We start from the raw sequence: 23,702 nt of genomic DNA, 5'->3' as shown, positions 1-23,702 counted from the left end.
GACTACAGTTTGTCAATGAGCATATAGGCAAAGACCAGGTCATTTTGAATAAAGTGCTCTGGACAGATGAATCAAAGACATGTTTGGCACTGACCAAAGACAGCTTTTTTTTTTAAGGAGATGCATCTCATTCGAACAGTGAATCACGGTGGTGGAAAAGTTATGGTTTGGGGATGCTTTGCTACCTCAGAGACTGGACAGCTTACATTCATTGATTCAACTATGAATTCTGCATCATGTCATTGATTGCTTGAAGGTAACGTGAGGCCATCTGTCCGAAAGTTGAAGTTGAACCGAAAGTGGACCTTTCAATAGGATAATGCACACTTGCAAATCTACCAAGGAATGGCAGAAGAAAGAAATGGAGGGTTATTGAATGGTCTAGTCAAATCCCAGATTTGAATCCCATTGAAATTTTGTGGGGGGATTCGAAATGGGCAGTACATGCAAGAAAACCCTTAAACATCTAGCAACTGAAAGAATATCGCATGGAAGAGTGGTCAATTATGCAAAATGCCTACAAGAAGTTATTTCTGCTAAAGGCAGCAATACCAGCTTCTGAGGCCAAGGGTGTACTTACTTTTTCTACAGAAGAATATCACATCTATTGATATTTCTGTTGAATAAATGAATGAAAAAGATAATTTTCCATGTGGTTTTGGTCAAGTATATCAACTTCATTAATAAGCTCCATTTACAAAATGATTAAATGTTTGCATGTACAAAAAGCCAACTTATTTTTTCACATGACTATGAAATCGGGTTAAAACTTCTCATTAAAAAAGGATTTTTAATTTAGCAAATTACATTTTAGATAAGTGCACCTTGTACAGTTTGCTCCAAACAGTCCTTAACAATGAGTTGAGAAGTGTCAGGAATAGTTTATGGAAGTGGATGCAAGTGCAGATTGGAGTTTATTATACTAAGACACATGAAAACAAAGACTATGAACATGAAATAAAATCAACAAGAACTAGAACACAATGTGGGCTAAGTGACATACAATATGACTAAAGCTAGACAATGACACACACAGAGTCCAGAACACAAAAACTGACACCAATTCGGAGAAACAGGAAACAGGTTCGAGTGAACATTGTGGCATATGAATTGGTCATGTGATGTATTGGAGCTGATGGGTAATGTAGTGGAAGTACCACAACAACTCCTTTGTGAGCCTCTATACAGTGTGTTAGGAGCAGAGAAACTTGAACATTTGGCAGGCAGGAGGTACCCAGAACTGGTAGGTAAACCTTGCCAAGCTTCCAAGTATTTGTTTATTATAGGTACATAATGTAGAGGATAGAAAGGCTACTAATTTGTAATTAGTAAACTATGCATTACCTTCTTATCAATATTTTATTATTGGACCTTAAAATAAAATCTCATCATAAAGCTTTATTTCAGCAACTTCGCAATTTGAATAAACCTACAAACTATGCACATAATGAAACTGTAGAATACGGTCTGTAAAATGAGCAGTCTGGTTTCCTGTTGTGAGCACAGCAGTGTGAGAAACGATTTCCTGTCACTTCTAGAGAGAACTTATTTGTACTTGTATACTTCCTGTATTCTGAACAGAACCAAAATCAAATATGACTTTTTAATGATGAGCAGTTTGTAAATTGACAAACAGTATCAGGAAAACAAAGAAGCTATAAAGTTTTGATATCAATTATCAAGTATCAATTAGGATTAGGTTAGGTTATAACACAATATACCAAACATCAAACAGCCTGTAGAGCACCATTATATCCATCATTTAAAAAAAAAAAAAAAGAAAAGAAAACATTTGGCACAATCACAACCCTGCCTAAAGGAGTCCATCCACCAAAAAGTAATTGACTGTGTGAAGAGGTCATTTGTCAGAGAAGCAACTATGAGAGTTAGGGTAAAGCTCAGGTGGAAGAGCATGTTTAAAGGATGACCATAGCCTGATCACGCCACAAAGATACAATTTATGGTAGAGACAAGAAGAAAGCCTGTACTGAAAAAAATAAAAAATAAAAAAAATGAAATCAAGAGACTCACTTTGTGGAGAGCAAATTGTGGAGAGTCTGATTCTTAGTCAACTCTGTTTAAAAATAAATAAATAAATAAACATGAAAAAACTTGTTTATATAATTTGTTTATTTAGTATTTATGAAAGCATATAATGTATTAGTTCCAAAAATAAAAAAGGATGTTTAGAATTCTATCATTATTTCAAGCTTAATCATTGTTTTTTACTTTCTGTTTTTATTAAAAACACCCCCTCTTTATAAACATAAACATGCAGAACTGAAAGTGAAAGAAATATGATTATATGAAAAAACTCTCCATAATGAGTAACATGTCTCATTTCTTATAAAGGTATGTAAAACTGCTGTGTCTTAGATTAATGATGGAAATTTTCTGAACATGCTATACCTTTAAACACAACAGTATGTTTGGAGTCAGGGAACCCTTTTTTTAAAAAAAAGTATGATAAACTCAGACGTTACAGACGTTTTGAAGTTTCAGTTTGACTTTTTTCCCCCTTCTATATTGTTCTGCTGTCATCATTGTAGGTTTATAAACTGTTGCATTCAGTTTGTACCTACTATAAAGGATTATTAAGGAATGTAGATGTCAAGAAAGAACTGAACTGTATACAAATGCCAAACTAATAACATAAGCATTTGTAAAATGAAGCATGCATTTACTACTTGACTAGAAGCTTAACCTGCTTAAATTCAGCAGTTCTAGTATACTAGGTATTTGCTTATACTATAAAATTTACTCACATGCTTAATTGCATAATGTTTAAGCAAATGCTTACTTAAAATGAGTATACATTTACAATTTGTATTAATTATTTACATTTATTCATTTAACAGACGCTTTTATCCAGAGTGACTTACAAATGAGGAACTATAAAGTGATATATCAAGCAGAGAACAATACAAGTAGTGCTACCATACAAGATCTTTTAATTGAGTTCTAGTAAAGCAAAGTGTGCAGAGTAGAGGTGTAAGAGCCAGAGTAGGTTTATTTATTTATTTATCTATCTATTTATTTATTTATTTATTTATTTATATAATGTGGGGTTGGCGTTTAAGGGGTTAGTCAGGTGTTCACAGAGGAGGTGGGTCTTTAGCTGATTTTGAGGATAGTGACAGATTGATGTTGGCAGTTCATTCCACCACTGAGGGACAGTTAGTGTGAAGGTTCTGAAAAGGGACCTTGAGCCATGCTGAGGAGGCACTACAAAGCATTGGTCATTAATCGATCACAGATTGCGTGAGGGAATGTAAGCCTTCAGGAGAGTGTTGAAGTAGGGGGATGCTGTTCCAGACAAGGTCTTGTACGTGAGCATCTAGGCCTTGAATTTACAGGCGGCTACAGGAAGCCAGTGGAGGGAGATGAAGAGGGGTGTGACATGGGTCCTTTTGGGCTGGTTGAAGATGAGACTTGCTGCTGTAATCTGAATCATCTGCAGGAGTTTGATAGAGGTGGCTGGGAGGCCCAAGAGTAGTGCATTGCAGTAGTCCAGTTTTGATATGACAAGAGCCTGGACTAGTAGTTGTGTAGCCTGTTCAGTGAGATAGGTCCTCATTTTCTATATGTAGTACAGAATGAACCTACAGGACTGTTCAGTTGTTGAAATGTAGTCTGTAAAGGTTAATCTGTCATCAAAAGTCACCCCAATATTCCTGGCTGTCCTGGTTGGCTTGAGTGTGGTTGAGCTGAGCTGTGCAGTGAGGTTGTGGTTGATTTGAGGGGCAGGCTGGGATGATGAGAAGCTCAGATTTTGCCAAGTTGAGCTTAAGGTGGTGTTCCCTCATCCAGTCCGAGATGTCAGACAGGCAAGCAGATATTTGTGCTGAGACAGGTGGATCATCAGGTGGATCATCATTGCCCTGCAAGAGACTTTATACTTTATTCTTGCATCATGGCCAGTGTTTCTAGCCGAGGGCTTAAACTGAAGATAAATGATTGAATGACTTATCAGAATTTGCTGTTATGTACAAATAAAAAAAAGGTAAGATGCAGGTAAGGCAGTGTTTATTAAAGTTTAAACAAACAATTAAAACTTAAAGCAGGAAACAAAAACAAGGACAGGCAGAGGTCAGGTGATCAACAAACAAGACAGAGTAAGCAAAATACACAAAAACAAATATGTCAAGGTAAAAACTGGTTTAAAATTGAAAAGGAAAAAAAAAAACAGAAAAAAAAACAGGCAGAGAATAAGCAGATTTGTTAATGGCACCAACACAGAATTACGCATACACTATATTCTTGTGACTGAGAGTCTCTTTATAAAGGGTGCATGTGGGTGTTTTTGACTGCACACAGGTATACACAATCAAAAGTCCAGTGACTGAGAGCGAGGTAGTGTGTGAGATCTGGGAAATGGAGTCCGTAGTGGCCATGTTTGTAGGATGCGGTGCATGTTGAGAAATGGATTCTCTAGACTGGGTTGACCTGACACTTGCACTTTTTCAAGTCACATTAAAGACATAAAATAAAATTTAAATAATAAGAAATGTATTTTAAATTATATATAAACACCCCCCAAATGATCACCCCTAAAGTCATTATTGTGTTGGATGAGAAAAGTACTGAATAAAGTTTTAGATTTGAAAAATGTTTAGCATGTATTTATATGTACATCACCGCGTTGATAGGGGGCAGCAGAACAAAATAAGAGCAGTTACTTATTAGTTTACCGTAGTTAGAATGACTATTAGGGAAAAACGAAAAATGATCGGACAAAATGGCTAAGTGTCCCAATACACTGGTTACTTCTCCAAGAAAACAAGAAAAGGAATTGCTGATGGAGCACAGGTAAGTGAGCAGACAAGTGTCACTCATTCAGAAGAGGAGAATTCCAGGTTTGAGTCATCAGCTCAGTAGGTTTGCAAACGTCTGCAAACTTTGTTGAGATTGGGCTGTATCAACCAGTAATTTCATTTCCAGTGACCGACGGTAGAAAGTTCAGGAAAGAATGGTATGGGAATTATGAATGGTTTGAACATAGGCTTTTTGTTTCATGTGTCACGCATTTGGTGGCAACGAGTGCAAGACTAACACATATCAAGTGACTAGATTTGCCAACTGGAAAAAAGCCACTGAAAAATTCAATGGACAATAGAAAAACAGCATGCACATTTGTGCTGGGGCAAAAATTATAAGTCATCAACAGACACTTAAAACGGGAAGCGTAGCCATCCAAATCAGTAGTGAACACGCAAAGAGAATGAATGAGAGCAGAGAATACCTGAAAAAAACATGCGAGATTTTGCTCTTCGCGGTCACAATGAAACAGATCAATCAGAAAATCTGGGAAATTTCTTACAGTTGATGGATTTAAGGGCCACTGACAACGAACTAATTAACCGACTATTCATAAATAGAGAGAGATCATTTAATTATGTTCATAACAAGCACCAGAATGAATTGATCGATATAATGGCCAGTCAGGTTAAAAGTGACATCATACAACGAGTGCATGAAGCCAGAATTTTTGCCCTTATTGCGGATGAAACGCAAGACATAAGTAGGCATGAAGAAGTTACAGTGGTTTTAAGATCTGTTGACAGAGACCTCGATGTCCATAAATCATTCATCGGATTTTAAAGGACTGACAGAACAGATGATGAATCTTTGGCTCTTCTTTTAAAGAATGTACTGGCAAGCTTTAATCTTGATATCTGCAACTTGAGAGCACAACGTTACGATGGTGCGGTGAATATGCAAGGAATCTACCGTGGTGTAGCTACACGCATTTTAAGAGAAAATCCACTGGCGATGTATGTCCATTGTTACTTGCATGTCCTCAACCGCTGCATTATAGATGTCTGTCACACCAATACAGCTGTGAGACATATGCCGACCAATGTTCAATCTCTCTATAACTTCATCAAGGGGTCAGGAAAACAACATGCAGTTTTTGAATCTTTGCGGTAACGTTGCAGTGACTTTCAGGTAAATCTACCACACTGAAATCTCTAAGAGTCACAAGATGGAGCTGCTGCGCAGAGTCTCTCAAAGCCATACTTGATAACTTTGAGATTATCATTGACACTCTTAGTAAAATTTCTGAAAACTACATAAGATTCGGGGGACAGGCAAGTAGTCTGCTGATATTTGTAAGAGATTTTCACTTTTTGTTCTCTTGCATTGAGTTCTCTTACAGTGCAATCCACTGTCCAAAGCATTACAGTCATCCACCTTACATTATGTCAGTGTAAAAAGCCTAGCATCTTCCACAATCTCTGAAAGCTAGTCCACAGTCTAGTAAACGTTGGCCACCGCTAAGTTATTCTTGAACGTGCCTATGAACACCGCATCGTGTTAAAGAAATTTTTCTTGCTTGCGACGACTGAAAACATACATGAGAAACACCATGAGACATGAAAGACTCTCGAATATTGCTGTAGTTAACAATAAACGGGCCATTCATGTGGATTTGGATAAAACAGTTAATCTCTTTGATGCCGTGCCTGGTGGATGCCGTTTAGCCCTTCACTAAGGTATGTCATTGTTTTGATATTTAAACTAGTTTGCTTAAAATTTCTGTGAATATTTAGCTAAGGCAGGTACAAAAAGACTCTTAATTTTTTTCTTGGTCCCCTCCCTCGCCCCCCGCCAACCCCCAATATTCGAGAGTCAAATGTAGTCCATACATATTTATACACACACACACAGGTCTAACATAATATTAAAACTACCTGCCTAATATTGTGTAGGACCCTCTTGCTGCCAAAACAGCTCTCACCCTCCATGGATTGGATTTGTTTGTCCATCACATCTCCCAGATGCTCAATCGAATTTCCCTTTGTCATATTCCGCAGACCATTCCTGAACAATTTTTTCAACGTGGCAGAGTTAAAATCCCAGCACTGCCAAGCTGCCACTCCGAGGCTGAGACTGAAGCTGATTGATTCACTCAGACAGTAGGTACCCCTTTAAGCCTTTAGAGCTGGTAAACAAATTGCTTTCATATATGATGGCACTTCTTATTTCTTGTAGCTTGTAGGAGTAGGAGTTAGGAGTTTCTGTCCACAATTACAGACAGACTACAAATAACCTGGGTGCTTACACACACGTTAAGTCTTACTCCTGCTTTATCAGTAATATTTCTGAGCTCTTTCTGCCCCTGGGTAGTTATATCCTGATATAGATATTTTTTTCTATAAACTTCGCTTTTGAGAAGTCTAACAAATTGTGATGAGGCGTGTTGGGACACGTTACGACATCTTCCCACAAGACTCTTTCATTAAGAATAACACAGTCATGTTCTTTCTCTGCCCAAACACAAACACTTAGAACTTTAATAGGATTTGGGAACAACGAGTTGTCTCAGAGAGTGATTAGTTCATTTTGTGTTCACTGCAGATGCACAGCAACATCCCCGTAGGTTCTGTACAAGAAACAGAAACGATTAGTTCACTGCTCGAGTCTTCGGGTTCGAGTCGTTTGTTCATCATGTCACAGCCCCACTACATTCAGCCTATGGAGATGTGATGTGATGAACGAATGAGTCAAGTGGTGAACTAATCAATTCTCTTTCTGGTACTGCATGGTGCATTGACTATGGGGCAGTCATGGGATGAACGAATTACTCGAACCCGAAAACCCGAGAGCTGAACTGATCATTTCCATTTCCTGGGAACAGACGTGACAAACGTGACATGACAAAAGAATGAACGACTCAGATCAGGAGGTGAGGTCAACTAACAGACTGCATAGCCTGAAGACCCAGCTAAACTATTAATTAATTATTTCTGTTCCTCATAATTTGGCCTTCAGTGCATTAGCCTATAGTTTATTTTTTTATTCCAAATGTGATCAAAGTACTAGATGTGTTAAGGAATTTAACACGTAACATTTAATTATATTCCACTGAAATTAACAAAATGACTTGAAAAAAGATTAGTTCATTTTGCTGAACGAGATTCAAAGATTCGAGTCAGTAAAATGATCCGAACTTCCCATCACTGCAGTCCAACCGCCGGAGGTATCGTGTAGAAGTGGCTAGGGAAACTTACGTATTTGAGAATTCGCGAACCGCTTTCTGTGTTTAGCCCCTCTTACTTGCTGTAAACTCAGCAGACTGGACCCGGAAGACCCCACAAGACTACACAAAAACAATAACTACACAAAAACACTGACAAACACAAATGCACATAAGTAATAAAAATGTGTGTTTATTAACCTTATCTGGTTTATGTGTTTATTGGGGATTGTAAACTGTGGGATGACGTGATGTGGAGTGTGTGTAATGGTAATAATGCAAACCCAAGTGTGCACTCTAGGGAAACGATGGGGAATGGTTAAGGGAGTATGAGCGCTGCCCTGGCCGGTGACAGAGCCCTCTGTCACAACCTTTCTTGATTGTTCAGCCACTTGCACTTACATTTCAACATATTTCTTTTGTGTCACACCTTAATCTAATTAACCTTCATTTAATTCCAGGTATCTATGTAGCAGTAACATTATTATTATTATTATTATTATTATTATTATTATTATTATTAACAACAATAATTTTCTTTAATTGTACAGATTTGACAGAACATGGGATCATCTTCATCCAAACCAGGTATGTAACAGGTTTTAATAGCATCTTTTAGGCCTACAGTACTTGGGGACAATTGGGGTAGACTGTATATTTCACTAATTAGGCGTGTTGATGATCAATAACACATAGAGCCTAAAGCTCTATTCGAGCGGAATAAGTGTTAGGACATATGGCTGTAAAGTAATTGTCACTACAGACATATGTGATATTTACTCTCAATTTGCATGGAATAAGAGGTTTCTGTCGAAGTTGCCGAGATGGGTGTGCCTTCGTCATTTACATGTTGATGGCCCATCACAGCAGCCTTGTGTGCCACACGTAACACGGTCCTTCACTTCAGTGTTTGATAGTACAACATGGCACTGACAAAGAAAAAGTAAAGCCACAACTGGATGAGAGCTGAAACTTCATATTTAGTGTCAGTTAACACCGTTATCAATCGCCGTTTGAACAAATGGTACATAATCATTCTGTTTGGTAAGAGATTTTTCTGAAGTTTGTGTTAAATTGCCCTCTGTCAAAGTGGTGTTTGACGGTTGGACTTGAAAGTTGAGAACGAATAAACTTTAACCTGGAGCTATTTTACTGGGCATTTTATAGATGCTGTAAACTTCAATGGCTTGGGAACATGCAGTCAGGAAAAAGTCCAGAAAAATTACTGACTATCAGTTTGAACACTATTAAAATTACAGAGAAGCTCTGATAATTATTACATTAGTAGCAGTAGTACTAGTCCTGTTTGAATAACCCTTAATAAATTGTCAATGTGTTTTAGTGTTGGCATCTGTACTGTAGGTGGGAGTCTAAGAAAGCATTTTCACTGTAAACTGATCTCACAAAAGTTAAACATGATATCCAAACAATGAACTTACATAATGAAATATAATTCCGAATAACAATTTTTTCTCTTTTATCAAATAGAATTCATCATGGTTCTGGCTTATAAGCAAGTAAAAAGTGGAGAAACCATTACTCTTTGCTGCAAGGCAAGCACAGAACATGTAACAGCAACATGGAAAAAGAATGACCGGAAATTGTGTTGTGTTGAAGACAAGCACTTTGTTGAAAAAGAAGCAACAAAGTTTTCCTTGAAAATTGTCAGTGCTGAAGAGGCTGATGATGGGAAATACACCATAAACCTGAAGAATTGTAAGGGTGAGATTTCCTGCTCTTCCCATGTCAGAGTTGGTACGTAAGACTTCATTAGTCCATTTTTAATTTACATTCCTTGTATATTCACTGTATGAAAATAATTTCATTATTTACCTTATCATAATGTTATGTCAACGCCAGACACAGCATCTAACTACACTTCCCAGAACACAGCGCGGCCTACTATCATGGCCACCGAGACATTATCAAATGCTGTTTGAACAAATGGTACATAATCATTCCATTTGGGAGGAGAATTTTCTGGGAGAGGAAGCCTCTCTCACATTCACACTCACCAGATCACTGATTAGACACACCTGGACTCAATTACCCTTACAGCAAATTCACAGTCTAAATAGACTCAGTTCTTGCATTCCGTGTCTCGTTACCAGTCGATACCAAGCCATCTATTCTTTGTGTAAAATTTTGGTTTTGACCAAAAAAACTGTCACTTAAATATTTTGATCTTGCTTGCCCTAGTTTATGTTGTTTGCTCATCGCCTGACCTTTGCCTGTTTACTGACCATGATTTTGGATTAAGACATTGTGCTCTTTGCCTTCTTTCATAAATCATTCTCTACCTGCACTTCTGTCGAACAAGTGCCAAAGACCACAGTCAAATCCAGATAATAATAATAATAATAATAATAATAATAATAATAATAATAATACATGTATTAAAAATATATACTACAGAAACGCCTGTTCCCTGGTATTCTACAGTATAAAATTATTGAGATGCTAAATTATACAAGGTGTTGTATCCTTATACTATCAGACTGTTCATGCTCATATAAATATACAAACTTATATCTTCAGTGTTTTATGCTCCTAAATTTTTTTTTTTTTTTTTTTACAGAACTCATGGAATGGAGGAAATTGGATTTAAAGTAAGTCAGTTTAATTCTTCAAATACCAGGTAATGTTAGTGTTATAGTATAGTATTCTATAGTACAGTCTAACTACACTTCCCAGACCATAGTACAATACAGTACTGTAGTATAGTATGGTATAGATCCACTTGCCAATTCAAACCACAAAAATAATTGTCACCAATCCCTATGATTTGGAATTAACTTCTACAGTGTGATCCATGTTATCCGTAAGTCTTATATTTAATACCCACAATGCACACAATTTTGTATGTCAGGTTTGAGCAATGACTGTTACTCAGATTCCTTTTGACGGTCTTGTGCTGTTGTAGAACATTTGCCCATTTGATGTGTTGTGCATACAGATATGATTTTATGCTTACCACATTTGTGAAAAGAAAGTTATTTGAGGTACTAGATATCATGTGCATGTTATAGTATAGAATACTATACTATATTTACTAAATAGTACATGTAAAGTACTAACTAAAGTGGACAGTGCATTGTACATGGGGGGGGGAAAGGGAGTAAAGCTGTATTCTATTAGGAGAGTGTTTTATCAAGCATCTTCTTATCCTAAAATGAAGGATTTCTCCAGAAATATCACTTTTTGACTCATAAAACATCTGTAAGATTCTCAGATTTACTGTATTATTCTTTTTACAGTCGAGAGAGATTGTTCAATACTCTAAAAACATTTAAAATATGTAATGAAGTCCCAGAACTCCACTTCCTGCTGTATGGACCAGTTGGAGCAGGAAAGTCCAGCACCATAAACACCATCAGAACCATTTTTGAAGGACATCAGTATATTGAGTGTCTGGCTGCTGCATTGTCTGAGAAGAGTCAAACTAAATATGTGAGTCCAACCTGCAACCTGATAATGGTTCATATACAGTCTACACATTTAAATTCTGTAAATTCTTTATACTAATCTGTGCACATTGTCACTTGCAATTTAAACATTAGTATAAAGATTTGGCTAATTAAATAATTCAGAAATTGTACTCGGGAGCATTCACACAAGAAAGTTGGTATTTATGAAAATCTAGTTAGTTTGGGAAAAAAAAAATTGTTAGGTTCATGTTAATGACCTGAAAGAATGCATCCCAAAACAAACCCATGGATTAATGCAAACAAGATTACACGTTCACTTAAGACAAACGAAAATGGTACCATATAAAAGTAGTAAGAATTACTACTAGAGTGAATGGTGGCTGTGATTGCTGAGCTGGATTAATTTAAGATTTAGTGCATGTTGTGCTTATGAGGCATTCTTTAGCTATTTAGCTGTCATTTTCAGATCTCTGCAAGCTTTGCTTTGTGGGTGTCACCAAACGTAAATAAGCTGTGAAATGAATGTGCTAATTATTACGGTACCGCTGGCAGATGGCGCTGTGGTGATAACGTGCACGAGCAGCTTGAGAACGCGCACGTGATTGAAGTACGCATGGACACTAAAACTGGGTTAAGTGTCGCCTGCTGTCGGCAATCAAGAGACTGTTTACTTAAACCCCTCGTGGTGCTGCGCAGATTACGCAGCATTAGTGTCAACGCAACGCAACGCGGAGAATGGACTAACAGAGAAGATGATGGAATGTATAATGGTGCCAGGTTGTGATGTTGTCATGCTCTGTCTGTTTTCCTGTTACTTATTTTAAACCCCGTCATAGTTGAGTGTTTGTATCCTGTCCTAGTCAAGAAAGTTTAAGTCCTGTCAAAGATAAGAATGTTGATGCCATGCTCTAGATAAGAGTGCTTACACGCCATAGTTAAATGAGAGGTTCCTGATCTTGTTAAATGAGAGGTTCCTGATCTTGTTAAATGAGAGGTTCCTGTTCTGGTTAAATGAGAGGTTCCTGTTCTGGTTAAATGAGAGGTTCCTGCTTTAGTTAAATGAGAGGTTCCTGCTTTAGTTAAATGAGAGGTTCCTGCTTTAGTTAAATGAGAGGTTCCTGCTTTAGTTAAATGAGAGGTTCCTGCTTTAGTTAAATGAAGTGTTCCTGCCGTTGTTGGAGGATTTTCCTGTCTTGTTTATAGTTAAAGGAGAACTTTTTGAGTTAAGTTTTATGCTCTTTGCTTGAGTTGGAGTTTTATGTTTAGATCTGGTTTCCTGCCTCCTCGTGTGTTTAAGTGGCACAATAAAGACTGCTCTCCTGTGCTTACTTCCTGTCTCCAAGTCCTGTTTCATAACAGAATGCTGTGCCTAAACATGGAAGTGTTGTGGATAAAAATGACATGAAATAAACACGAGGGAGACCTAGTATGAGTAATATGTAATTTTATTCACAGGTCTGGTTGGATTCACAATTTAAGATCTTTAAGAGTAACACACTATGGTTTATTAGTCACAGAGAAATATAAGAGCTGAGGAGTGCAGGCTAAGAAACGCACACTCTCGTACAGTCAAGGGTGGGCATGCAGACATAACACACCCAAAGGCCCCAATGTGCACACATAACATTAGGAGATAACAACATGAGACTAAGGTCTCTCTAAATTGTTTTCTCTCTCTCCCACTTTCAATCCTAATGGTAGTCAGAAAGTCCTCTTTCAAAACATCATGGAAAATTTGATAAGCCTCTTTCAAAACATCATGGTAAATTTGATAATGTAGATGAACTCTTTTTAACCCTATTGGTATTGAAATCATAGTCTTTCTAAAATATATTGGTTATCTACTGTGTCAATACAGTATAAATACTGGAGCTTGAGCTCCAGGTGTCAGATCACTTCTGAGAATTCTCATTGGTGTGGATGTCGTGAGGTGGAAATAAAATCTGGACCCTTGCTTCTCACTCACGGCTGGTGTCTTTTTTTTCTATCTCCAACTGGGTTCACAGATGTGAGTATTTGCTTCTATGTTTAATTTTAAGTGTCTTTGGGTAATAGGCTAAATTTGGACCAGCAGAAGAAGCAGGAGAGCACCTGGGCGGGAGGCGGTCGGACTACTGGCCGCAGTACAAGTCCGTGTGATTTTCACAGAGGACGGCCGCCGAACTCCCGCTGGAAATGCCTGGGTGGAGACAACGCCCGCTGCTGTTCCCGTTCCACATCCAGGTGTACTTTGCCAGCCTGGCGCCCCCCAAGCCTACCAAGAAACAGTGGCTGGGCTTCCTAGTACACCGGTTTTATGGCTCGGCCCGGGATTGGGCAGAGCAGCTGGCCCGTTCAGGGTCCAGTGCCCCCTACGACATCACCCAGTTTTCAGAACTTTTTCTGAAGGAATTCTCGCAGCTGGGGCAATCAAACCGCCTGGATGTGCTGAAGAGTGGATTCGAAGTGATTGACAAGGAGGACTGGCCATTCCACCTCTGTTACGCATGGCTGGAATGGACAGAAGCAGCAGCTTCGCTTCAGGTTCCGGTCGACGTGGTGGAGAGCACGTCTAGATGCATGCCTGAGGGCTGCGGGAGGGAGACCAAGCTACAATGCCCTACCTGCAAAAAGCTGGGTCTCCAGGAAGCATTCTACTGCTCAAACGAATGCTTCAAGAACAGCTGGCGGGAGCAAAAAAAAATTCACTGGAGAGCCCGTACAGAGATCCAGCCTGAGGTCAACCAGGCGATCTCAGAGCCCCAGCTTGAGACCTACGGGGAGGTCTCAGCTCCGGAGTTCCACCCCGAGGTTAACGTGGCGACCTCTGGTCCCCTGTCTGAGGTCAACTTGGCGGCCTCAGAGCTCCAGCCCGAGACCTACGGGGAGGTCTCACCTCCGGAGCTCCAGCCCGAGGTTAACCTGGCAACCTCGGAGATCCAGCCAGAGACCCGCGGGGAAGTCTCTGCCGCTGAAGAAGCTGTCCTGCTGCCCTGTCCTGCTGAGGAAGCTATCCTGCTGCCCTGTCCTGCTGAGGAAGCTATCCTGCTGTCCTGTCCTGCTGAGGAAGCTATCCTGCTGTCCTGTCCTGCTGAGGAGGCTGTCCCGCTGCCCTGTCCTGCCGAGGAGGCTGTCCCGCTGTCCTGCCCTGCCGAGAAAGCTGTCCCGCTGCCCTGCCCTACCGAGGAAGCTGTCCCACTGTCCTTTTCTGCCGAGGAACGTCCCTCCGAGCTCCAGGCCCGCAGAGGATGTCTCTTTGCTTTCCTGCACCACTGAGTACGCCACTCTGTTTGACTGCTCCACTGAGTACGGCATTCCGTTTGCCTGCCCCACTGAGTACAGTGCTCTGTTTGCCTGCGCCGATGAGAACGTCACTCTTGTTTTCTTGCTCCGCAGAGGAAGTCAATCAGCCTTCCAGTGCCGCTGGGGATGTCGCCCAGCCTTCCAGTCCCACTGGGGACGTTGTCCAGCGTTCCAGTCCCACTGAGGACATCGCCCAGTGTTACAGTCCCGCTGAGAACGTAGCCCCGAGCTTCAGTCCCACTGGGGGTGGTGCTCCGCCTGTTGCTGCCCTGCGGAGGCCAGCTTCTTTTCCAATGCATCAAGAGACAGGTTACACAGGGGCCCAGGAGCCCCATTGGAAGGGGTTTTTGGAGGGGGGTTCTGTTATGGTTCAACTGGCAGATGGCGCTGTGGCGACAACATGCATGAGCAGATTGAGAACGCGCACATGATTGAAGTGCGCATGTACACTAAAGCTGGGTTAAGTATCACCAGCCGTCAGCAAATGAGATGTTCCTGCTTTAGTTAAAGGAGATGTTCATGCTTTAGTTAAATGAAGTGTTCATACTCTAGTTATATGAAGTGTTTATGCTCTAGTTAGATGTGTTCCTGCCATTGTTAGAGGATTGTTTCCTGTCTTGTTTATAGTTAAAGGAGAACTCTTTGAGTTAAGTTTCACGATCTTTGCTTGAGTTGGAGTTTTATGTTTAGATCTGGTTTCCTGCCTCCTCGTGTGTTTATTTAAGTGGCACAATAATGACTGCTCTCCTGCACTTACTTCCTGTCTCTATGTCCTGTTTCGTAACACTAATATACTGGTGACTGGTATTTATCAACATACACAGGAGTATGAAGAAAACAGCATTACTGATACTTGTGTAAATTTAGCAGGATTTTTTTTTTGGTCCATTTGGCCTACAAAGCCATTTACACACAATTTTACTATGATTAGATTAATAAATGAGGCCAAATCATGAAGCTAAGGTACATCATGTAAACAACTTGAATTTTCTTTGACTAGATTAATTTCTGCTAAACATAAAATTATGCTGAAAAGTCAGTGTACAAATCAGCTGGCTGAACCCGTGGATCTTTCTGAATATCTGTGTTAAACAGATTCCAGGAGATATTGGTTGTGCATAAGGCAGTATTATATCTTTTTGTGCTCAGTTACTATTTTTCATAAGAAAGGAATGTGTCTACACTTATGTTATGTGGTGCAACTAGGGTGTGATATTTCCATCTTTTTAGAAACATTTTCCAACTCACTTTGGTCTGCTGTGCATTTTAGTACAAATGCAATTCCAAACACAGTACTTTTCCTACTTTAAGCAAAGCCTTACATAAAAAAGCGTTTTTGTGGATGCACACATAAATTGGCTACTTCACCTAAACTACTACAAACTCAATAAAACTGAATAATAGTCCAAAAAAAAAAAATCTAATGCATTATACATATAACTTATGTCCATCAAAATGCAATCAAAGTGATTTTTCATGGACCATCTACTTTTTCTTGCACACATTAGTGACGAGATAATGTAGTGACATGTACAGGAGTGATGATACATTAGTGACATGTACAGGAGTGGTATTCCTTACACCAACATGGGGTACCAGAACAAACTCATTGGTGTAAACACCAATCATGATCACAAAAACAAGGACAACAGCAAAGAAATACACACACAAATTGTAATATTTACTTTAGTTTGACAGATTTGAAGTTCCAAAAGAAATGGGATCTTTTCCTTTTGCCTTCTACGACATAATGGGTCTGCAAGCAAACAAAGGTGTGCACACGAATGATATCATCAGTGCTTTAAAAGGTCACATGAAAGCTGGTTACATGGTAAGGTAAAATACCCTTCATTGTTAACACAATTTAAATTACACTTGTGTATAAGGATTATGGCCAGCAATACTGTATAATCTTTACACCTTATATAAATAAGCACCAAAAAGCATAGGAAATGCAAAAGACAAACATGTTATGAATACATATATATTTGGTCTACTATACTAACCAATCAACTATAACCAGACACCACATGCTAACATTTTTCTCTCTTTCTTCAGTGCACCCCCAAAACCCCATTATCTGATGACAGCAAATATTACCTAAAAAGTCCTAGCTTAAGTGATCAGATGCACTGTCTGCTGTGCATTATACCTGCAGACACATTTGGATTAATGGGAAATGATTTCCTCGAACAGTTTAAGACTGTCAGCGAAGCAACACGTAACTTGGGTGAGTCAGATATTCAGAAAATGTAGTGAATCAAATCAAAACTCCTTGTATTCATATTCACTGAAAAATAAAAAATAAAACACTTCTTAGAAATAAGATGCTACTTACACACTTGAGCTAAATAACTGGTTATTGTTTAGTGTGTTTATGCTTATAACAATCCAAGACAACATCAAATCTGCACTACATCTAAGGATTAAGAAAACCATTCAGAGCAGTTGGAAATCAAACAGTACCATCAATCTCACTCACTGAAAAAATTTAATAATTGAGTATATAACAATGTAAAATCTGCCTCAATCAAAAAAAAAAAAAAAAAAAAAAAAAAAAACAAGCAAAAAAAGAAACAAGCCAAATGTGTTCTGGACTCATCACCTACTTACATCAAGGACCCCCTATAATGTATACACGATTATATAACAATAACAACTTATACATATATAAGCTGGCATACACCACATAGTTACAGCCGTACCAACCTTCATTAAAACATTTCACTTTAACATTCATTAAAACTTTCACTTTCTCACACACAAACATGTGCAAACACACACACACACACACACACCCCAAAGGCATGATTATGCAGAATGATAAATACAAATCAAATATGAAGCTTTTGGTATTCTAGAGCATTCTAGATTCAAAAATTACTTTACTGTTCAAAGTAGGGCTGCAGCTAATGATTATTTTCATAATCGATTAGTTGGCCAATTATTTTTTCGATTAATCAGTGGGGGGGGGGGGCGACGACAAACTTTCAGTACCATTTTTAGTTTATTTAAAGTAAAATCCACAGAGTGTTAGAAATATAAACTTCACACTAAAACTTTACACAACTGTTTGCACGAAACAGAAAAGAACCCAATACACACACACACACACACACACACACACACACACAGACACTCACCAGAACATATATTATTAATTTAGGACTGTAGTTTAATTCTGTGCTTTTTGTGCATCCATAAAAAATAATGCATGAATACTTATACATAATATAAAGTATAAATAAAATAAAGTAAAAAAAAAAAAAAAAGATTTTATATAAGTATTTATACATTATTTTTTATGGATGCACAAAAATCACAGAATTAAACTATAGTCCTAAATTAATAATAAAAACTCACTTTCACTGCACCTTGTGGTTACTGTTACTCCCTGACTTTAGGAATGTTATTTTACTTCTCTTTACTTTTGATCATAATGTTTTAATTAGACATTACAGATCTTATTCGCGCTCCCACTGTGCATCACCACATTCACACCACGCGTGAGGAGTAACGCGGCCTCGTTACTAACAGATCACTTCCGTTATAATAAACAACAGAAGTTACACTGCAACCGCACAAATACAGCATACAGTGCATCCGGAAAGTATTCACGATGCTTCACTTTTTCCACATTTTGTTATGTTACAGCCTTATTCCAAAATGGATTCAATTTATTATTTTCCACAAAATTCTACAAACAATACCCCATAATGACAATGTGAAAGAAGCTTGTTTGAAATCTTTGCAAATTTATTAAAAATAAAAAATAAAAAAGCACATGTACATAAGTACTCATAGCCTTTGCTCAATACTTTGTTGAAGCACCTTTGTCACCAATTATAGCCTCAACTCTTTTTGAGTATGATGCTACAAGCTTGGCACACCTATTTTTGGGCACTTTCTCCCATTCTTCTTTGCAGGACCTCTCAAGCTCAATCAGGTTGGATGGGGAGCATCGGTGCACAGCCATTTTCAGATCTCTCCAGAGATGTTCAATCTGGTTTAAGTCTGGGCTCTGGCTGGGCCACTTAAGGACATTCACAGAGTTGTCTGGTAATCACTCCTTTGTTATCTTGGCTGTGTGCTTAGGGTCGTTGTCCTGTTGGAAGATGAACCTTCGCCCCAGTCTGAGGTCCAGAGTGCTCTGGCGCAGGTTTTCATCAAGGATGTCTCTGTACATTGCTGCATTCATCTTTCCCTCGATCCTGACTAGTCTCCCAGTTCCTACCGCTGAAAAATATCACCACAGCATGATGCTGCCACCACCATGCTTCGCTGTAGGGATGGTATTGAGTGGTGCCTGGTTTCCTCCAGACATGACGCTTGCCATTCAGGCCAAAGAGTTCAATCCTTGTCTTGATCTTGGTCTGAGAGTCCTTCAGGTGCCTTTTGGCAAACTCCAGGCGGGCTGTCATGTGCCTTTTACAGAAGAGTGGCTTCCGTCTGGCCACTCTACCATACAGGCCTGATTGTTGGAGTGCTGCAGAGATGTTTGCTCCTCTGGAAGGTTCTCCTCTCTCCACAGAGACATGCTGGAGTTCTGTCAGAGTGACCATTGGGTTTTTGGTCACCTCCCTGACTAAGGCCCTTCTCCCCCGATCGCTCAGTTTAGCCAGGCGGCCAGCTCTAGAATGAGTGCTGCTGGCTCTAAACTTCTTCCATTTATGGATGATGGAGGCCACTGTGCTCATTGGGACCTTCAATACTGCAGAAATATTTCTGTACCCTTCCCCAGATCTGCGCCTCGATACAATCCTGGCTCAGAGGTCTACAGACAATTTCTTGAACTTCATGGCTTGGTTTGTGCTCTGATATGAATTGTTAACTGTGGGATCTTACACAGACAGTGTGCCTTTCCAAATCATGTCCAATCAACTGAATTTACCACAGGTGGACTCCAATCAAGTTGTAGAAACATCTCAAGGATGATCAGTGGAAACAGGATGCACCTGAACTCAATTTTGAGTGTCATAGCAAAGGCTGTGAATACTTATGTATGTGCCATTTTTTTGTTTTTTATTTTTAATAAATTTGCAAAGATTTCAAACAAACTTCTTTCACGTTGTCATTATGGGGTATTGTTTGTAAAATTTTGAGGAAAATAATGAATTTAATCCATTTTGGAATAAGGCTGTAACATAACAAAATGTGGAAAAAGTGAAGCACTGTGAATACGTTCCGGATGAACTGTATAATGACAATACACTGGAATTAAACTAAACCTTTTAAGCAGCGTGCACCAGTTTCCCCCAAGCCCATTTTGGATATAAATATAACTTTGTGCTCGTGCAGCACTGTTTGATCTCTGTGGTGTTTAATATAAAAGGCCCCCCTGCCTTAGAGGACTTTCTTCCTCATTCAAGTGACGATTTCACCTCCGGCTGATAGTGACTGAGGTCATGTTTGGAATAAAAGGTAATGTTGACAAACAGTTAACTGAAGAAAGTCATTGTCGGTGACTCTGGGTATTAGGCTAAAGCTAGCGGCATCACGTTACGTGTGTATAACGTCATGCACCATCGACTAAGAAGCGGCTTATACTTCCGGTTAGTAAAAACCTGCTAGTGTTCTATTTGAGGTGATATTACCTTTCTAAAATTCATACACTAGACGGTAGGGTACTCAGTGCATAGTATAAGTGTGGAGTACTTCATTTGAGACACAACTTTAGTATTTACTCTACGAAGCGTGTTTTTGGAAGAGAAGAAACATAGTGAGTAAACGCACCCCGTGCCGCACACAGACCAACTAATCAATAATGAGATTCTTTGACAATGATTTTCATAATCGATTATTATCAATTTTATTGATTAGATGTTGCAGCTCTACATCAAAGTAGTAACAAAAGCATGAAACAATTATAACCAACCAACCAACCACACAAACAAACAAATCACTGGTTAGAATTAGTTACATGACATTTCAAAAATCAAAATTTGTTAATTGTGCTGAAGTCTAACCACTCAGCTGTACTCAGTTCAGTTAAGCCCTTAACACAGAAATCTTGTTTATTCACATTTCCATAAGCATGCCATATTATAACACAAAATTAACATCACTGTTCCCACACTGCTGGCACCTATGATTACAAGTGGGCTCTCCACCACCAATTACAAGCTGCATGTAAAATTTTGGCATCTATGGTAGAAAAATGTTGTAGATAAAAGCCACTTTTGGAAAAGCATTTTGTAACATGGGTTGTGCTGTGCTATTCCTCCATGTGCATTAGAATGTGATAATGTTTGCAGATATGAACTGGCGTATGATGCATGCATACAAATTTCCGATCAATTCCAACCTGACACCCTTGACACTGCTCAGATTGTGTTTACAGGATTATGAAGGTGACTCACAGCAGCTCAAGATCATCATACAGAGTTCTCTTTGTTTCCTGACTGAGTAATTTTTCATTTTAAACAAAAAGATCCTACAGTAACTACTTGCTATGAGTGTACCTTTCAGAAATAACATTTACAGGTAAACAGGTATCTGTATAGGTATCTGTGTAATAAACTAGGTACCCATTGACAAAGTCAAACAGTAACTAAGTTTCTTCTGTATGCTGACTGCCTATACTACAGGAGTCCCTGAAGCGGTTTTGATGACAAAAGTAGACAAGGCATGTGTAATGACAAGGGATTGTTTGCGCAACATCTACAAAAGCAAGAAGATCAGGGAGAAAGTGAGAAGTTCTCTGCAAATATTCTTAAATAATTGTACAAAGTGAAAAGGTAAAAATAAAAATTAACTGTGTATGCATTGTGGGTATATGCAGATGCGCGAATACAGTAGCAGCCTGGTGTCCCAGTGAATCGTATATTCCCTGTCTGGAACTATCATGAGGAGACTCACATGAAAGAGGATATAAACTGCTTGATGCTGGAAGCTTTGACACATGTTGTACACTGTGCTAATGAATATGTGAAAAACGTTACTAAAGGAGTGTAAAAGGGTGAAAGTTCTCAGTAATAGAATGAGAATTTAAAAAAAAAAAAATACAACTGTTTATAAATATTCCAGTGTACTGTTTCTTCTTTTTAGCAGGAGCTCCATGTCTGAATTCAATGCCTGAATCTAGCCAATGATATCAAAATAATATCAGGAGCTAAAGTTAAAGCTTTAGGCAGCTGCGTGTCTGGTATTGTGTACAATATCACAAAACATTTATACAGTGCTGTAAAAAAATATTTGTCCCATCCTGATTTCTTCTGGTTTTGTATATATCTTATGTTGTATTTTGTTTGAAGATACATAAAATGACTTATTACAAAAATATTAAATAGTGTAATGATTTTAATGTTATGGTGACTGAAACGATTGAATGGAAATGCTACATTACTTTCACTATTTTAGTGTGTGAATTATTGGTGTCATTTTTATGGTATATTATATATATATGTTTGATGACAAATAAAATGTCAAAATATAATGAAATATGCTGCATTTTGTTATTTTTTAATTGTTAATAATATATTAGGACAGTTTTATACTATTGGGGCAGATTAGAGATCCATCTGCATAAGATACGTACAGTATATACTCTGGGTCGTTAACGACATGAATATGTAATAATGATTGGTGAAACGTGTATGCATTTAAGGATTAAAAGCAGACTGGCAAACAAATAATCAAAAAATAATAGGCAAAGAGAGAATTAAAATGGGCAAGAAGTCAGGCAATCTGCAAACTGAACAAATGAGGAAAAACAGAATCATAAAACCAATGGACAGTAGCAAAGTCAAAAAGAACCAGAATATAAATCACAACAACAAACACTTCACACATCAAGGAAAAGGCAGACTGAATGATAAGAGTCTGGAGTCTGTTTTTATAGTGTGGGTAGTGATTAGAGTCAGGTGGATTCAATCTGAAGTTGGGAGAGTTGGCGCATGTCAGTTTGGAGATGTAGTCTGGAGCAGCCATGTCTGTAGTCATTAGTGCAGTATGGGAAATGGAGTCAGATTCCAGATTCGGATGGAATCACAGATTCGGGTGTAGACATGACAATGTTAATGCACAAAAAATGTCACTGTTAAAATTAAAGCAATGTGAATAGCAGGCAGTATATCAAACTTTATATTGAACTATTAAATTTGACGATTTTTGGTTTATGAAAACATGTAGTGTAGACAACTTGTATATTATTATACATTATAATTAATACAGTCACCATCCCCTTTATTGAGAACACCTGTAGATCTGCACATACATGCATATTATTACCTAATATAATTATCTAATCAGCCAATCATGTAATTATCTGAATCAGGCAATTCATAAAATCCTGTACATATGGGCCATGTCAATGTTCACATCCACCGTCAGCACCAGTCTACGAGTATATCAATTGCTTGAATGCCACAGCCTATTTGAGTATTGTTGCTGACCATTTGCATGGCCATAATTCACCATCTTCTAATGGGTACTTACAGCATGATAATGTTGCTACATTCTGGTCAGAAAGCAAAAGTTGTCTCAAACTGGTTTTATGAACATGACAACAAGTTCAGTGTTCTTCAGTGGCCTTCTTAGTCACCAGATCTGGAGATCTGGATCCAATAGAACATCTGGGATGTGGTAGTATGGGAGATTCGTAGCATGAGAGTGCAGCTGAACAATCTGCAGGAATTATGTGATGCAATCATGTCAATATGGACCAGAATCTCAAAGGAATATTTCAAACATTTTGTGGAATCCAGGCCATGAAGAATTGAGGCTCTTTTGAGAGCAAAGTTCTCCCCTAAACATAGATCAGTTCAATGGACCTTTAACACCTCAATGGAAGCTGTTTGTGTAACCTCTAGAACGGCAATAAAATCAACTGAACTAGTCAGATCAATGAATACAGTAACCTAAATACAGTAATCTCAGGGCCACCTAGGGCAATTGTGAAAACAACAGAATAGCACAAATGAGAACATGCAATATTTGTTATCAGCTACTGTGCAATGCACAGTGAAAGGAAATCAGATTCTGACAGGGAGTGAGAATTCAGGACAACACCA

The 23,702-nt window shown here is 38.6% G+C and overlaps 2 protein-coding genes across 6 annotated transcripts; both read left to right on the top strand.

Moving 5' to 3' along the window:
* The first annotated feature begins 1,125 nt into the window (after positions 1–1,125).
* LOC108266246 (interferon-induced protein 44) lies at positions 1,126–22,125 on the top strand. Of its 5 annotated transcripts, XM_017469327.3 has the most exons (11): positions 1,126–1,243; positions 6,819–6,920; positions 8,533–8,569; positions 9,470–9,736; positions 10,560–10,590; positions 11,239–11,431; positions 16,382–16,522; positions 16,750–16,921; positions 20,946–21,041; positions 21,279–21,379; positions 21,473–22,125. In XM_017469327.3, the coding sequence occupies exons 3-11, from the start codon at positions 8,545–8,547 to the stop codon at positions 21,506–21,508; spliced, it is 1,062 nt and encodes a 353-aa protein (XP_017324816.1). In that variant the 5' UTR covers positions 1,126–1,243; positions 6,819–6,920; positions 8,533–8,544; the 3' UTR covers positions 21,509–22,125. The 5 variants fall into 5 exon arrangements, with proteins under 5 accessions (XP_017324816.1, XP_017324818.1, XP_017324822.1 ...); XM_017469329.3 differs by lacking the exon at positions 6,819–6,920; XM_017469333.3 differs by lacking the exon at positions 20,946–21,041.
* Positions 11,425–17,268, top strand: LOC128632916 (uncharacterized). The gene is made up of 2 exons (XM_053680893.1): positions 11,425–14,664; positions 14,785–17,268. Exon 1 carries the CDS (start codon positions 13,585–13,587, stop codon positions 14,662–14,664), a length of 1,080 nt encoding a protein of 359 aa, XP_053536868.1. The 5' UTR covers positions 11,425–13,584; the 3' UTR covers positions 14,785–17,268.
* Positions 22,126–23,702: the final 1,577 nt, after the last annotated feature.

The sequence above is a fragment of the Ictalurus punctatus genome, chromosome 6 (assembly GCF_001660625.3).
Source record: "Ictalurus punctatus breed USDA103 chromosome 6, Coco_2.0, whole genome shotgun sequence".
NCBI lineage: Eukaryota > Metazoa > Chordata > Actinopteri > Siluriformes > Ictaluridae > Ictalurus > Ictalurus punctatus.
Note: the sequence above shows the minus strand (reverse complement) of the source record. Positions and strands in the feature narration are given on the sequence as shown.